The sequence below is a fragment of the Malaclemys terrapin genome, chromosome 7, assembly GCF_027887155.1.
Source record: "Malaclemys terrapin pileata isolate rMalTer1 chromosome 7, rMalTer1.hap1, whole genome shotgun sequence".
NCBI lineage: Eukaryota > Metazoa > Chordata > Testudines > Emydidae > Malaclemys > Malaclemys terrapin.
In genome coordinates this window covers 55,191,584-55,209,727 of record NC_071511.1, presented here as the reverse complement: position 1 = coordinate 55,209,727, position 18,144 = coordinate 55,191,584, and the positions used below count along the sequence as shown (strand labels likewise).

General features: G+C 43.1%; 1 protein-coding gene across 5 annotated transcripts in view; it reads right to left on the bottom strand.

Annotated features, from left to right (window-relative positions):
- SEC24C (SEC24 homolog C, COPII coat complex component) overlaps positions 1 to 18,144 on the bottom strand; it is an 83,216-nt gene that overhangs the window by 57,823 nt on the left and 7,249 nt on the right. For 2 of the 5 annotated variants that reach the window (XM_054033550.1, XM_054033551.1), the window contains exons 2-4: positions 10,858 to 11,060; positions 3,534 to 3,620; positions 941 to 1,082 (exon numbers count right to left, since the gene is read on the bottom strand). In XM_054033550.1, coding sequence (XP_053889525.1) covers positions 941 to 1,082; positions 3,534 to 3,620; positions 10,858 to 11,032 — 404 coding nt within the window. In that variant the 5' untranslated portion in view covers positions 11,033 to 11,060. Of the gene's footprint in view, positions 1 to 940; positions 1,083 to 3,533; positions 3,621 to 10,857; positions 11,061 to 18,144 lie in introns of those variants that run through there. The other 3 variants (XM_054033552.1, XM_054033554.1, XM_054033553.1) reach the window with 2 other exon arrangements.

Sequence of the window (18,144 nt, the reverse complement as noted above, 5' to 3'; positions counted from 1 at the left end):
ACTGTGACCAATGAGAGCTGAGGGGGCAGTGCCAGCAGAGAGGGGCATCGTGCAGCGCACTGTGCCACCCACCCCCTCCCCAGGGGCGTGTTGTCCCATTCTGGGAGCAGCGCAGGGCCAGGGCAGGCAGGAAGCCTGCCTTGGCCTTGCTGCGCCACCGATTGGGAGCCACCCGCAGTAAGTGCCACCCTGTGGGAGGCTACACCCCAACCCCCAGCCCCCTCCCGGAACCAGCACCCCATACCCCCCCTCCTGCACCCCGAACCCACTCCTGCACCCCAGCCCTGAGCCCCATTCCAGAACCAGCACCCCACACCTCCTCCTGCACCCCAACACTCTGCCCCAGCCCAGACCCCCCTCCTGCACCCAAACTCCCTCCCAGACCTTGCACCCCTCACCCCCTCCTCCACCCCAATCCCCTGCCCCAGGCTCAGCTTGGAGCCCCCTCTCACACTGCAAACCCCTCTGCCCCAACCCAGAGCCCGCACACCCTCCCGAACCCCAACACCCTTCCCCAGCCCGGTGAAAGTGAGTGAGGGTGGGGAAGAGCGAGCAAGCAAGCACCGGGGAGGGGGTGTGGCGGGAAGGGGTTTCTAGCCTGATTTTCAAAGTGGCTGAGAGAACTCCCTAGCCACACTGATGCCAAAGAAACTGGGTATGCGCAGAACCTCTGAGAAGTCTGCTCATTGAGTTTCACTGATGTTTTGATTATATTCCTTTCCCTTTTACATTGTTTCACAAGTGGCAGTAAGACAAAAAAAAAAAAATCTGAAGCCACTTCAAAATCTCTTTGCTACCTAAAGCACAAGTTAAGAGACCATAAGTATTTTTGCCCTTCTTTGGGGGGGCGGGGCGGGAGGAAAGTAGTACTGTGCTCTAGTAGCTTGATAGATTTAAGGTGGCTGAAGCCTTTCCTATGACTTGCTCTTCTCATAAGTACCTTTGCATCTGGACTGCTGAAGTTGCAATCCCATTCTGCACATCTCCTTGCCCAAACTGACTATACACTGGCTGGCCAGCAGGAACAGGTGCACCAGAGGTTGGTAGGGGAGCTCCAGACGTAGGGGGAGCTCTTAATGTACCTAGGGATACACAGAGAGAAATATTAATTGCATAGATTACCTCACAGAAATCTACCAGCACTGACCAGGTACCCAAAACTAAGGGAAACAAGAATCCGTATGAAAGAGGAGATTAATGATTGTGAACAAAGGCAGTATCTACACTGACCTTTCACCATTGCTGAAGCATCAATGCAGCTCCATTTATAGCAACAGTGAAAGCCCTAGCATGAACAGGCTGCTAGCACTTTTAGCCACAGTGTTGTCTACCTCCACTCAGAAGAGGTCTAGATGATATTCGGTTAAGTCTCAGCAGTGGAAGTTCACCAGTGGTAGCATTGACCAAAGAGTCAGCTAAAGACAAGGCCCAAATGTCCATCATCCTTACAGTAACAGTGGTGTGACCCCCTTTATGCTAGTGGCTAAATTATTTTCAAACCCAAGTAAGGGAAGTGGTCAGGTGGGATCTTATGTCAACATTGGGTCACTTTCCCCGTACGCACTGGCAGATGAAAAGCATTTGCTGGAACCATTTACAAAATTGTTTCCTGGCACTATATTTTTTGTAATATAACTGGGAACAACATGTCTAAATTGAAGTTTTTGGAGACTGTGAATAGTGGTTAACAGACTTAGTCTCATATTTGTTAGATCAAACTGTTTCAGTTGCAGTGTGGACATAACTGTGCAGTGAAATTAAGTCTGTCTTCCTTATCAGTCCCCCAGCACATATGGCAATGCCAAAGAAGTGCTTTCAGTGTCTACTTCCAAAACAGAATGCACAAGCATAGATTTGGTATGATCACATTGACAAACACACTTATGGATACTTAGTAGCACAATCAAGACAACTAGCCATAAAAAACGTGTATTTGTATTATTATACATATGACTAGATGCAGATGACTTAAAACATAAAATTGCTATATCATATTGGACCACTAGTGGTATCCCGACAGTGGCCAGTACCAGATATTTCATAGTATGCTGCTAGTATCCCCATAATGGAGTTATGAAATAAACTGCCATAGGGGAAGCTATTTTTCAATCCCAGGAAGTTGTTTTTTTGCACACAATCAAGATGGGCTTATATTCATACATTTTATTCTGCCTATATAAGCATGGTCTTATTTTAATTTACTATGCACCTGGCCTCAGAGATAGCATGGAATAAGTTATATGAGCTAATTATGCCTTATGTGAACAAGTTTTTCCCCTTTATAAGTTTTAAATTAATTGCCAAAAATCTCACTGAATGCCCTATTTGCCTTGCCTCACAATACCAAGAACAAGGGGACATTTAAATTTACTTTATACCATTTGTTTTTTATATACCTCCAATAAGTCACATCTCATTTGTCTCCTCTCTAAACTAAACAATCCTAATACTTTTCATCTTTTCTTCCCATACAGAAGTCCCTCCAGACCTCTAATCGTTTGAGTTGCTCATTTGAGCCCCTTCTATTTCTGCTATATCTTTTTTTGAGATGGGTGACTATTGGCACTTAATTTCATTTAAGAAACTTTAAGGCATTTTTGGGGTCTCCTTCCCGTAATGAAACGGCCTCCTTGCAAAACTGTTAGGAATTGTGGGATACAACCTTACCGTGGGTCTATCCCAGGCATCTGAAAAGCATATCTAGACTGATTCCTAGAAGGGGATAGTGAGACTGCTCTAATGTTAGCATAGTCTAAAATGCATAAACACATGAATGAAATGTTCAAAGGTGATTTAACTTTGTTGACAGAACTCAGAGTCTCTTGCAAATACATCAACGCTAGTTATGAATGCATTTCTTTCATCATTTCCTTGCAATTGCTCCAAGAAATCACTGGAAAATATTTACTTTAAAATTGCTGCTGGCCAATATTACCTGGAAATATTAGTGTCACCGCTAAAGCCCCTCTGTCCACCTTTATCCTCAGCTAAAGACATTGCCCTTTTGCAGTGCAGACCCCATTGGGCCATTTCATTTACCATCTACACTATCCTGAGACTAAAGATACTTTGACAAAAATCTCAATCTCTCTTTATAGTGAAATTGTTTTAGTGGAGCAGCCGTGTTAGTCTGTATCCGCAAAAAGATACAGACTAACACGGCTGCTACTCTGAAACTTGTTTTAGTGGGTTAGCCCCAATTTTGACCTCATAGTGCCCTAAACTAACAGGATAGACAAACATAGCTGTAGTTCAGTCTAAATCAGGCAATCTTCAGGAATTTCTACTAAGATTCTTTCTTTATACGCTGTGTGTGTTTCTGGAGGGCTGCCAGGGAGTAGAACAGTGAGGATACCATCAACCTGCAACTTAGTAGCAAAGTGCATATTCACTACTTCCTTAAAACAAAACGCTCAGATCAAATGTGAACATAACAGATTTCACAGAGACACTTAGCAGAGAAACTATTTTTTGCTGTATGGACAGCAGGACGCCAACATCACAAACACTCCCACACAGAAGACTCCATTTACCTATGAAGTTAGGTGCAAGAGTAGGAGTGTCAGAGTTGAGAGAAACAGGAGAGCCCTTCGAAGGGAACCCCAAGGAAGAAAAGTAACCTGGAAAGACAAAACACACCAGCAAGTAAAGCCTGAGAGACAGTACTCAGAGGTGAACTCGACAATGCCAGGTGAAGTCAGTTTGCTTTAGAGCAGAGAAACCCATAGAGATGTAGCATGGCTCTATTTGTTATACCCCACAAATCCTGAAATATTCCCTATACACTGCTACTCCATATTACTATTCTATTGTCTAGAAAATGTACTACTAATGGGCAACACCTAACCATTGTAGATAGTACAGTCTTAACCAGTATTGAGCCTGGTCAACAACAAGTATTCTAGCAGCAACATGGAATTCAGAGAACTCTATAGGACTGCTTTTCCCAGGAAAAACCTTGTCAGAAAAGCAACTATCTCCTATGAAACATTCATACAAGCTCAGCCCACGGTAGGTTTATTCCACATTTCATTAACAAAACATAAGAATGGCCATACTGGGTCAGACCAAACGTCCATCTAGCCCAGTATCCTGTCTACCGACAGTGGCCAATGCCAGGTGCCCCAGAGGGAGTGAACCAACAGGCAATGATTAAGTGATCTCTCTCCTACCATCCATCTCCGCCCTCTGACAAACAGAGGCTAGGGACACCCTTCCTTACCCATCCTGGCTAATATTCATTAACGGACTTAACACCATTTATTTATCCAGTTCTCTTTTAAACGCTGTTATAGTCCTAACCTTCACAACCTCCTCAGGCAGGGAGTTCCACAAGTTGGAAGTTCTTCTTCACACAGCACACAGTCTTATTTGTTTTAAACCTGCTGCCCATTAATTTCATTTGGTGGCCCCTAGTTCTTGTATTATGGGAACAAGTAAATAACTTTTCCTTATTTACTTTCTCTACATCACTCATGATTTTATATACCTCTATCATATCCCCCCTTAGTCTCCTCTTTTCCAAACTGAAAAGTCCTAGCCTCTTTAATCTCTCCTAATATGGGACCCGTTCCAAACCCCTAATCATTTTAGTTGTCCTTCTCTGAACCTTTTCTACTGCCAATATCTCTTTTTTGAGATGAGAAGACCACACCTGTACGCAGTATTCAAGATATGGGCATACCATGGATTTATATAAAGGCAATAAAATACACTCTGTCTTATTTTCTATCCCCTTTTTAATGATTCCTAATATCTGGTTTGCTTTTTAGACCAACGCTGCACGCTGCATGGACGTCTTCACAGAACTATCCACGATGACTCCAAGTTCTTTTTCCTGATTTGTTGAAGCGAAATTAGCCCCCCCATCATATTGTATGTATAGTTCGGGTAATTTCTTCCAATGTGCATTACTTTACATTTATCCACATTAAATTTCATTTGCCATTTTGTTGCCCAATCACTTAGTTTTTTGTGAGATCTACAGATGCCGATTTAAAGGACAGGTTATAAACCATAGTTAATAGTTCTGCAACTTCACATTTGAGTTCTTTCAGAACTCTTCAGTGAATGCCATCTGGTCCCGGTGACTTGTTACTGTTAAGTTTATCAATTAATTCCAAAATCTCCTCTAGCGACACCTCAATCTGTGACAATTCCTCACATCTGTCACCTGCAAAAACCGGCTCAGGTTTGGGAATCTCCCTAACATCCTCAGCCGTAAAGACTGAAGCAAAGAATCCATTTAGTTTCTCCGCAATGACTTTATTGTCTTTAAGTGCTCCTTTTGTATCTCCGTGGTCCAGGGGCCCGCTGGTTGTTTAGCAGGCTTCCTGCTTCTGATGTACTTAAACATTTTGTTATTACCTTTTGAGTTTTTGGCTAGCCGTTCTTCAAACTCCTCTTTGGCTTTTCTTATTACGTTTTTACACTTAATTAGGTAGTATTTATGTTCCTTTCTATTTACCTCACTAGGATTTGACTTCCACTTTTTAAAAGATGCCTTTTTATCTCTCACTGCTTCTTTTACATGGTTGTTAAGCCACGGTGGCTCTTTTTTTTTAGTTTTTACTGTGTTTTTTAATTTGGGGTATACATTTAAGTTGGGCCTCTATTATGGTGTCTTTGAAAAGCGTCCATGCAGCTTGCAGGGATTTCACTTTAGTCACTGTACCTTTTAGTTTCTGTTTAACTAACCCCCTCATTTTTGCATAGTTCCCCTTTTTGAAATTAAATGCCACAGTGTTGGGCTGTTGAGGTGTTCTTCCCAGCACAGGGATGTTAAATGTTATTATATTATGGTCACTATTTCCAAGCAGTCCTGATATAGTTACCTCTTGGACCAGTTCCTGCACTCCACTCAGGACTGGATCAAGAGTTGCCTCTCCCCTTGTGGGTTCCCGTACCAGCTGCTCCAAGAAACAGTCATTTAAAGTAGCGAGAAATTTTGTGTCTGCATTTGGTCCTGAGGTGACATGCTCCCAGGCAATATGGTGATAATTGAAATCCCCCACTATTATTGAGTTCTTAATTCTGATAGCCTCTCTATTAGCATTTCTTCGTCACTATCACTGTCCTGGTCAGGTGGTCGATAATAGATCCCTAATGTTATATTCTTATTACAGCATGAAATTACTATCCATAGAGATTCTATGGAACATGTGGATTCACTTAAGATTTTTTACTTAATTTGATTCTACATTTTCTTTCACATATATTGCCACCCCCCACGACCTGTTCTGGCCCTCCGATATATTTTGTACCCTGGGAATGATTTTGTCCCATTGATTGTCCTCAGTCCACCAGGTTTCTGTGATGCCTATTATATCAATATCCTCCTTTATCACGAGGCACTCTAGTTCACCCACCTTATTATTTAGACGTCTAGCATTTATATAGAAGCACTTTAAAAAATTATCACTGTTTATTTGTCTGCCCTTTTCTGATGTGTCCAATTCTTTTTTATGTGAATGTTTCTTGTCTGATCTGGCCCCTAGATTATCCTCTTCCATCCTCTCCTCCTGACTAAAACATAGAGAATCTCTATCACTAGACTCTCCTCTAAGAGAAGTCTCTGTTCGATCCATGTGCTCCTCTACAGCAGTCGGCTTTTCCCCATCTCTTAGTTTAAAAACTGCTCTGCAACCTTTTTAATGTTAAGTTCCAGCAGTCTGGTTCCACTTTGGTTTAGGTAGAGCCCATCTCTCCTGTATAGGCTCCCCCTATCCCAAAAGTTTCCCCAGTTCCTAATGCATCTCCTCTCTACACCATTGTCTCATCCACGCATTGAGACTCTGAAGCTCTGCCTGCCTACCTGGCCCTGCGCGTGGAACTGGGAGCATTTCTGAGAATGCCACCATAGAAGTCCTGTATTTCAGTCTCTTCCCTAGCAGACTAAATTTGGCCTCCAGGACGTCTCTTCTACCCTTCCCTATGTCATTGGTACCTACCTGTACCACAACCACCGGCTCCTCCCCAGCACTACACATAAGTCTATCTAGAAGCCTCGAGAGATCCGCAACCTTCGCACCAGGCAGGCAAGTCACCATACGGTTCTCCTGGTCATCACAAACCCAGCTACCTATGTTTCTAATGATTTAATCTCCCATTACTAACACCTGCCTTTTCCTAGTGACTGGAGTTCCCTCCCCTGGAGAGGCAACCTCAGTGCAAGAGGATATCCCAACACCATCTGGAAGGAGGGTCCCAAATATGGGAAGGTTTCCCTCTGCTCCCGTTGACTGCTCTACTTTCCTGGACCTTTCATCCTCCTCAACAGCACAGGGGCTGTCTGACCGGAGGTGGGACAATTCTACAGTGTCCCGGAAAGCCTCATCAACATACCTCGCTGCTCCCCCTTAGCTCCTCCAATTCCGCCACCCTGGCCTCCAAAGCCAGTACGCAGTCTCTGAGGGCCAAGAGCTCATTACACTGAATGCACATATACGCCACCTGCCCATAGGGCAGGTAATCATACATGCTGCACTCAGCACAATAAACTGGGTAGCCCCCACTCTGCTGCTGGGCTTCTGCCTGCATTCTCTCCTACAGCTACCTAAGTTGATGAAAGGGTATTGTTTAAATCAAGAAGTTTTGAATATAGTTAGTTTACAGGTTTTAAAGAACGGCAAGTGAACCTTACCCCCTTCCCACTCCACTTCCAAACTCCCTTGCAAAACTCCCTGGTCACTTGCTCATTGCTTTATAAAGGCCTGGCCTTCTTGATAGCCCCGCCCACGGACTAAGGCTCAGCCAATTAACAAAGTCTTCTAGCTTTCAAACCTTACTTTGAAGCTCACAGTACTTCACCCAGCCACAGCACACAGTCCCCAAGGGTCCTGTATTTGCTCCTCCTTCACCTGGAGAAACTCCCTGTTAGCAGCCCTGTTCGCAAAAGCCTAAATAAGAACTAGCTATTGCTCAGTCAATAGTGTGACATCATGTCTTTATCCCACTTACAGTGAAAACTAGTGGCATGGCACCTCTTCTACTCTGCTACCAACTGGGACTATCACTACTATAAAAGTCAGATCAGAAAATGGGATTTCTCCTCTAAAAGCATGGCATAGCAGCCACCTTTTTTAGATCCCTCGCTGTTTTTTAAATGTAGTCTCAACTGCAATTCTGAAGCTACATGGTGCTAAATTTCTGCCAGCCCCTTACGATTCTGGACTGGCCTATACATCATGCAGAGCAAATGAATCCTACCACCATTATGTGAGATGCACCTTTATATGTGATAGGGAGGAGAAGAGATGGCCAGACAGCTGGCCAAAAAAAGGAAGAATGAGAGAAGGAAGTTGGCCAGCTCCAGAAGGTGATGCAAGCAGCAGAGCAAGGGAGAAGTTGCTGGGAAAACCACCCCACCTCTTGAATCCTTTTAAAGTTGCCTGCATTTAAAGTAATATATATGGCTACACGTTTATCAGGTCCCTGATAATATAATACCAAGTAAAAAAAAAATTTGATGAAGTACTTAACCCTCAGCTGAAGTTTCAGGAATATATGTCAGTGTCAGTAGTTTCATGTTCCTCAGACTAAGGATCCATTCATCTAAGTTAAATTCACTGTAACTTCATCTGTCCTCCCCTGATGCTGTGTTGCTTGTCTCCCTCCATTTCCCATGTCTGGCAGTCATAGGAACAAATGTCCACTTCTGGATGTTATGTTAATACTCAGAGGATCCTACATTTCTTCTTTCCTCCTCCCCAGTCACATACAAGCTTTTTAAAAGAGCTAGTCAATTTCATGCCAGTGAGAAGTGCTCGACTGATAGATTAAAGGCTTTGGTCCCTGGAACTATCTGCAAAAGTTGTACAGTACACACAATCAGATAATTCAAGCATCCTTCACACTATCCCACTAATATGCTTCCACTATAACTTAAGAGAACCACCTCTAAGCATGACATGAAAAGTAGGCCCCGTGCCCCATTTAATCACTGGTCTTATCTTTATTGTAAAATGGTATTTTGGGATGTGAGCCTCTGTCCACTGGGAACAGGTCAGACCAAACTCACTGCACTTCAACCAACCAACAGCCATCACATATTGACACCTTTCAGTCACTATTGACCTGAGCTGGTTTTGTTCTGGTGATCTAGAGGCAAAAAGGTTCATATCCCATTGTCACCAAGTTACTGAGGCATTCAGGATCTTAGATTTTTGCAAATAGTATTTCAGCTACATCTGTAATTGAGCAGTGTTTTATTGCTAGTGCAACCAAAACAGAACTCAGAGGAAAGGGGTAAAAATAAAAACAGCCACTCGTCTTGAAAAGAGAAGTACTTTCATGCCTTACAATCACTGTAGTATCAGACAGGAAGCCACTTGGCAGTTTCATTTCATAGACATCAAAAGGAGTGAACAGAGAATAGGTTATCTTTCCCAGAACTAACTTCCAGACACTGATTACAGTAAAAAGTCAAACATTAAACTTTCCATAAGGGTCCCTAAAGAAAATTTGAACTACTGTCATCTTAGTAGAAGTGATTTAAATCATGCACACAATGTGTTACACTATTAAAAGGTGAAGGGCTGAAGGCTGTGATGGTGATGTGATATATTAAGTACCTATGCCCAGAGTAACAGAGGGTCCTGTGGCACCTTAGAGACTAACAGAAGTACTGGGAGCATAAGCTTTCGTGGGTAAGAACCTCACTTCTTCAGATGCAAGACATCTTGCATCTGAAGAAGTGAGGTTCTTACCCACGAAAGCTTATGCTCCCAGTACTTCTGTTAGTCTCTAAGGTGCCACAGGACCCTCTGTTGCTTTTTACAGATTCAGACTAACACGGCTACCCCTCTGATACTATGCCCAGAGTGACACAGAATTTTAGCCCTAGGAATCCAACTCTTTACAGACATTAAAAGGTAATATTTTCAAATTGTTTTATGAAAAGCAAATTAAAAACATGAAATTTAAGCTTCATTTCTTATTCAGTTTCTTCACCTCTATCATACTATACCTCTATCTCGATATAATGCTGTCCTCGGGAGCCAAAAAATCTTAATGTGTTATAGGTAAAACTGCGTTATATCGAACTTGCTTTGATCCGCTAGAGTACACAGCCCTCCCCCCCCCCGAGCACTGCTTTATCGCGTTATATCAGAATTCGTGTTATATCGGGGTAGAGGTGTATATAGCAGAGTTGCTCTTTAGTTGCTTACCTGCTGACACTGAATTATTTTGTTACAACAGCATTTGTTTTGAAGATGGAGAAAAACATTAGATCTGCCTTGCAAACAGATGCAAAATAAAAGCAGAACTAATTTTGACTATCATTAACAGTATCCATTTAAACTGGTAACATTTATTTATTACACATATGGCCACAGTATTACCAGTCATTTCACCAACACTATCACAGATCGCATGCCCTCATCTTTCAGGAGCAAGAGTGATCCATGGGTTTTTTCTGCAGATGAATATGGAGCTGCCTCAGTCACATGGCCTGTTATCAGTCTATTACTGCCCTCAATCCAAGCTTAGCATGGAAACTGTCCTGTGCATTCTTGCTCCTGGACCACATGAGGGGGGAACTATAGGGAACAAGCTGCCATTGGGCCTTCTCAACAATTAATTTGTGGGCTACTAAAAAAGTTTAAGTCCTAGTGAGCTGGTCAAATGGCTTCTATGCCACCAAATGATAAGCAATACTGTGAGGCTGCACCACAAGAAAACCCACTTTTTACCTTGACTTCTGAAGAGTTAGCATACAGTACTGTTCATATTAAAGAGAAGTTAAACCATAAAATATTAATTTAGCTAACAGTAGGCCATCAGCTCTGGAAAAGCATTCCCAATACACTCAAACTCACAGGCTATTTTAAGTTGCTAAGTCTTGATTAAGAGTACCTTGTGGAGGGGCTGGCTGCTGATATCCTGGCAGCGGACCATTGTAAGCGCCATACTGAGAATGATGAACTCCAGGCATTTGCTGCCCTCCATAACCAGACTGTTGGTATCCCTGATATCCAGGCTGAGGCTGCCCATAAGGAAGCCCTGTGTGAGCTTGCTGGTTTACACTCATTGTGTTCACATCCCCAAACTAGTCTCACCTGCAAGGAGAGGAAAAAAGAACACAATTAGAAAACAATAGTCCAAAAAGGATCCCTTGCTATGAAAGCTGCTGAGCGGGAGCTGGCCTGCTAGTAACCGTGAGATGCTAGAGAATAGGGTTACCATTCCCCCGGATTCCCCCGGACATGTCCGGCTTTTTTCAGTTAAAAATAGCGTCCGGGGGGAATTTGTCAATGTCTGGACTTCTCCCCCCCCCCCCCCCCCCATGCAGAGCGTGCGGGGCTTACAGGGCAGCCGGCCGGATGGTGCCACTCGCACGGGGCTCCGGCAGCCAAAGCCCTTCCTCCACTTCCCCCCTCCTCTCTCCTGCAACTTGACACCACTCCCCTCCTCTCCCTCCCTCCCTCCCCCCGCCCTGCATTCACAGATCGCAGGCCGTCGCCTCGGCCTCCGGCAGTCTGGAGCTCCGACCCTGCTCCCCTCCCCCGCTGTCGAGCGCGCTGCTCACAGAGCACCGTAAGGGGGCCGGAGGTCAGAGAAGCGGCAGGGAGGTTCTGGGGGGGGGGGTAGTCAAGAGACAGGGGGAGGGTTGGATGGGTCAGGAGTCCGGGGGGGCTGTCTGGGGGTGTAAGGTTTTGGGCAGAGTACAGGTGGGGGGTCTCAGGAGGGGGCAGTTAGGAGACAAGGCACAGGGAGGCTTAGGTAGGGGGTGGGGTTCTGGAGGGTAGTTAGGAGCAGGGGTCCCAGGAGGGGGCAGTCAGGGGACAAGGAGCGGGGGGGGTGTTTGGGAGTTCTGGGGGGGGGCTGTCAGGGGGCAGGAGTGGGGAGAGGGATCGGAGCAGTCAGGGGACAGGGAGCAGAGGGGTTTAGATGGGTCGGGAGTTTTGGGGGGGGCTGTCAGGGGGTGGGGAGTGGTTGGATGGGGCGTGGGAGTCCCAGGAGTCTGTCTGGGGGTGGGGGTGTGGATAAGGGTTGGGGCAGTCAGGGGACAGGTAGGGGGTAGAGTCCTAGGGGGCCAGTTAGGATGTGGGGAAGGTCTCAGGAGGGAGCAGTCAGGGGACAGGTAGGGGGTAGAGTCCTAGGGGGCCAGTTAGGATGTGGGGAAGGTCTCAGGAGGAGGCAGTCAGGGGACAAGTAGCAGGGAGGCTTAGGTAGGGGGTGGAGTCCTGGGGGGCAGTTAGGGGCAGGGGTCCCAGGAGGGGGCAGTCAGGGGACAAGGAGTGGGGGGGAGGGTTGGTGGTTCTGAGGGGGCAGGAAGTGGGAGGGAGTGGAAGGGGCAGGGGCGGGGCTAGGGCAGGACAGGGGCGGGGCTCCTCCCGTCCTCTTTTTTGATTGTTGAAATATGGTAACCCTACTAGAGAAGGAAATGTAATAGGTAGTGAATGAATGAATTGAATTGAATGAATGGAGATATCCTATCTCCTAGAACTGGAAGGGACCTTGAAAGGTCATCAAGTCCAGCCCCCTGCCTTCACTAGCAGAGCCAAGTACTGATTTTGTCCCAGATCCCTAAGTGGCCCCCTCAAGGACTGAACTCACAACCCTGGGTTTAGCAGGCCAATGCTCAAACCACTGAGCTATTCCCCCTCCCCCCACCCCCCCAAGTGTCTCACTTGCCTTCAGAGTGAATAAAAATCAATGCTTTTTTTTTTAATTAGATTTTTTTATAAAATGCTTTTTGAGGAAAAAAACCTATCTAAAGATAGTTTTAATGAAGATACATTATAGCTCGAAGATATCTCATCATGGAATAGGGATTATAAATTCTAATTCTATAGTATAAGACAATATATTCATGTAATGTTCAAGAAAGGTTTTGTAAATGAGTTCCAATAGTTCCTGGATTAGGGACCCAATCTTATGGGGTTCCAGGAGCTTCTGTATAGATTATTTAGGTTAATCTTTCTATCTACCCAATGGGACTCAGTGTTCAATCTAGAAGATACCATCAGAGATGCTTAATTTTGCAGTTCTCAAACTGTGGATTTGTGTCTCCAGAGATAACATGCTTGTTAACAGCAAAAATGGTGGTGGTGGATGGGGGGGAGGTTAAATGAAATATTTAAAAAAAAAAATTAACTATTTTAGTTAAACAATTTTAACAAAAACAAACCTGATTTTAAAAAAACTTGAACGTTTACATTCAAAAATTCATATGCTTGTTTTGTTAAAATATTATGTTTGCTGTTGAAGAAATAAATCCAGAATACATAACATTGTTGTTTTAGTTAAATAAAACAATTTAAAATGTCTGTCTGGTGATGTTCTCCTAATACAGCATGGAAATAAAGCCCTCCAAATATTAATGAGTAACCTGTTGAATTGGAGATATTTATGAAATCATTGGGAGGTGAACTATCTGCTTCAGTTACCTTTGGTAAATGAAATAACCAAACAATCATTTTCTGATACAGCAGTAAAACTAATCTAAAAAGTTTTCAAAATAAATCACTTAAAAAATGTATAGTGTGTAACTTCTAAAAACAAAACTTACATCTTTCTCTGAGTTGTGAAGAATATGTACTAAGGTTATAACAACCAACAAGAATGCACTTTTATGTAGAAATCCATGATTAAATTGAGTCTTCCTGACTAGTGATTTAAATCAAATCCATCCTGCTTGCCTTCCAGAAATTGCCTTTGGAATTACTGGGAGAAGAGAATTGTTATCTACATAAAGAAAATGCTTTACAATGGACACAAGTGCTGGTAACACCGCTTAAAATTGCCATCAACCCACAACCTGCTTCAGAATGCCTCAAACAATACTTAGCACTGCTGTAGCACTGTAGAATTATTAAGACTCACACCACCTATAAGAAGAGACTGGTATCCCCCCATTTCACATAGAGAAACTAAAGGAATACAGGTGTCATGCCCAAGATTAACTAAATCACTAGGAGAAATGGAATCAGTACTCAAGAGTTCCTGGCTCCGAGCCCTGTGCTCAGTCTGTTAGGTCTTGCTTCCTTGACACAAATGGATGTACACCAATTACATTGCTCTACAGCCAAAATGCTTCTGAAATAAATGTAGTCAAACTTTACTAATTCTGGGTCACTGAGAACGAAAATGATGCTTAAAATTGTTGATTGGCTCTAGTTTTCAAGATGTGTTATTGGGTCAGTATATACGACTCTTGACTTGGGAATGACGGAGGATAAGTCAGTTATAAAGGGAAGGGATCTCAATTTAAACCAGAAATTACTAAAATACATCTTTGACTGGATCTATGAATAAATCTATGACTGGGTTTGGACAGTACTTGCTTTTTAGGCAAAACAATGAGTGATGCAATCTGAAGCTGGTATTGCGTCATACAGGATATGAATTGCATCATGTTATTCCTAGAAGTCATGGATGATGCAATCATAACGAAGCTTACATCACTCTGCTGAACAAATTGCCCTATATCAGCTCTAGAAGTCATACAGTGTCGTGCTCTCTTATTTGTCAGTGTTTGATTTTGCAAAGGGACACACTTCTGTTTAGCTAAAGTGAGCAGAGATGCCTCGTACTTGCGTGAACAGTGCAGATAACTTCTGCTATGTTTGTGGTGAAGTGACTTTTCCATCACAAAAGCGCAGTATAACCACTATGGTTAAGAAAGCCTAATCACCTTTATTTTGGCTGCAAAACTGGAGATCAGGACAAGATCCCACACATGCTGCAACACTTGTGCAACAAATCTTCGCCAGTGGTTGAACAGGAAAGGGAAATCTATGCCTTTTGCAATGCCAATGATTTGGAGAGAGCCAACAGATCATACCAGCAATTGTTACTTCTGCATGGTGCCTCCAGTTGGGAAAGGTGTGTCAAAGAAGAAAAAGTGGACTGTGCATTATCCAAACATTCCATCAGCTATACGTCCACTACCTCACGGAGAAGGAGTGCCGGTTCCTGATGCACCAGAATCATTCTCACTTAAGTCAGACGAGGAAGAGGATGAAACTTCTGGTCCTGAACCATCAATGTCACAGGACCCACATTTTCGCCCATCCTCCTCCTCTGAACCACCCCTCATAACACAAGGTGAACTGAATGACCTTGTCAGGGATTTGGCACTACCCAAGAGTAAGGCAGAGCTGTTGGACTCCAGACTACAGCAGTGGAATCTCCTGGCAGGTGGTGATAGGGTTTCCATGTTCCGTGACCATCAAAAGGATCTTGTCACATTCTTCTTCACGGAAGGTGATCTTGTAGCCTGCAATAACATCGATGGTGTGATGGCAGCCCTCAACATCGTTCACGATCCAGATGAGTGGAGACTGTTCATTGATTCATCGAAGACGAGTCTTAAAGCTGTTTTACTGCATAATGGCAATGTTTTGCCATCAATTCCAGTTGGTCATGCAGTCCATATGAAGGAAACCTATGACAACATGAAACAACTTTTGAGGTGCATAAACTATGACCAACATCAGTGGCAGCTTTGTGGCGATTTGAAGGTTGTTGCTCTCTTCCTTGATCTGCAGACTGGATACACAAAGTACTGCTGTTTTCTCTGCGAATGGGATAGTCGTGCAAGAGATTCCCACTACATCAAGAAAGATTAGACACTCCGACAGTCATTGGAGCCTGGGAGGAAAAGTGTTCAGCATCCACCACTTGTTGAATCAAGGAAAATTGTGTTACCACCCTTACACATCAAGCTGGGTCTGATGAAGAACTTTGTCAAGGCCATTGACAAAACACAAGCAGCTTTCAAGTACCCTCGTGGAAAATTTCCAAGGTTAAGTGAAGCTAAGATAAAGGAAGGTGTCTTTGTTGGTCCTCAGATTTGTGAACTTTTTCGAGATGATGCATTTGACCATGCACTGCGTGGCAAGGAAAAGATGGCATGGAAAGCCTTCCAGTTAGTGGCAATAAATTTTCTCTGAAACAACATGGCAGACAACTACAGGTTGTTGGTGGAAAACCTCCTCAAGGCCTACAAAAGCCTTGGTTGCAACATGTCACTAAAGATACATTTTTTGCACTCTCATCTAGATTTTTTTTCCACCGAACTCTGGAGCAGTGAGCGACGAGCATGGCAAGCGATTTCACCAGGACATTGCAACAATGGAGAAACGCTATCAGGGCAAATGGAGCCCATCAACGCTTGCAGACTATTGCTGGACAGTGACAAGAGATGCTCCATTTAATGAATACAAGAGACAAGCCAAGAAGCGCCGAGTAGACACTGAATAGGACTAAACTATGTACATAATAGTTTTTTGCCTTTTGTTTCATAATAAAATTTATACAACCCTTTTGCTGATTTTTAAAGTGTTACATAAACAGGACAGGTGAAATATCATCATGTAAAGCAACCATAAACACATGGAAAGACCTAGGTTTACAATTTATGATTAAAACTCTATCTACACAATATACATAGACATAAAATGTAAAAACTTAAATATCTTAGAAACAGTAGCCAGTTGTTTTAATTGTCATATTTGAATTCAGCACATCAAAATACATAATAAATAGCACATTTTATCCCTGAAGCAGACGACTTCTCAAAAATTGTAGACCAGTGTTACCTCAGAGTACAAAGGATTCAGAATCCAGAATAGGGTCGAGATGAGATTTTCAAATAAACTGGACAGTAATTTAAATCCCAATGATCTCCATAGTGAAATAAGAAAACAACATTTAAAATGACAAATGCTCAAGGGAGACCTGAGACTGAAGTTGAATGAACCTCAAGCTAGGAGAGGTGCATGAACAGAGTTACACGAAGGCCAGAGCAGGAAGGGCAGGGAATGACCGGAATAAGAGCATGGTGCTATGATGGAGTTGTGAGAGGCAGCTTGCAGAATGGAGGAACTCTTCATTCCTCCCTTTCATGCACATTAAAAATCCACTATCTTTCTCTTAATAGAATACAAAGTAGGCAGCACTTTAATACTATGGTGACAGACACAATACACAAATCAGAGCCAGACATGCTAGTGAGAGCTTGCTCCAGAGAGAGCTGGTGGACCACTTCATGCTTGGTTAATGGACAACAGACAGCAGAGGATCCCCACTGTTATTTTACATTAATATACTGGTTGTGTTACCTGCTTAGATAAACCATATCTGCCACAAGACCTTGTTTACAGCCTTACAGTTAAGGTTGCAATGACTTAATAGTATGCTGTTGTAAAAAAAATACAAGTGCCTGAAAGCCAGAATTCAAAGATGAGATCACAGTTACATAAAAACTGTGGAAAGTAAATTTGGTTATACCAAAAACCTTTAGCTCTGCCCCTCATATCCTTGCCACCCCATGCCCTATCTGTGTGAGGGAGTACCATGTGTAGCCACGGCTACACTAGGAAAAGAGATATTTAAACATGTTTTAGTTAACATGCTAAAAATCTAGACAGATGATGCAGATGTAATTTTAACACGTGTTAGCTGGTTGAGGTAAACTCTAATGAGGAATGTAGGGATTACCTCAACCAGCTAACATGTTGTAACAGCAACTGTTTTGATTACCATAGAATTTTGACATGTGTTAAAATACCTATTATCCTAGTGAAGACAAGGCCTATGTCAGCTATCACAGCTTGCTGACATGTTAAATCCAGGGTCCCTAAGCTCAACCAGGAAGCCAAGTGACTGGGGAGATCTTAGACGCCATATGCAAAAATGTTTCCTGAGAAGTAATTGTAGTTCTTTGAGTAGAGCATCTGTATAGATACAAATTCTTAAAGATCCATACAGATCATATCGAAAGGAAAACTGAACATTACATCTGCAGTCAAGCCATGTCCACAGTATAGTTACCCTGATCACAATGCTGCAGTAGATTTTAATGTATTTGTGGCTGCTGGAAGTCCACACTGAGAATATTAAAGGGATAAAACATTCCCATTTTAATGCTTGATATGATGAAAACACTAGGTAGCAATTTAAATAGGAAGTTGGCATAAGAGTTGGAAGGTATTTGGTTTGTATATGAAGTATATATAAATAATAGTACTATTGTCATGCACCTTTCATCGAAGAAACTCAGTTCTCACTGTAACATTATATAAATATTTCCCTCTCCCCACAAAGAATCCACAAAGGCAAAAAATTAGTATGTGCTTTTTTATTATTCTTCATGTTTGAAGGCAGCCTATAAGGTTTTTTAGGGAAAAAACT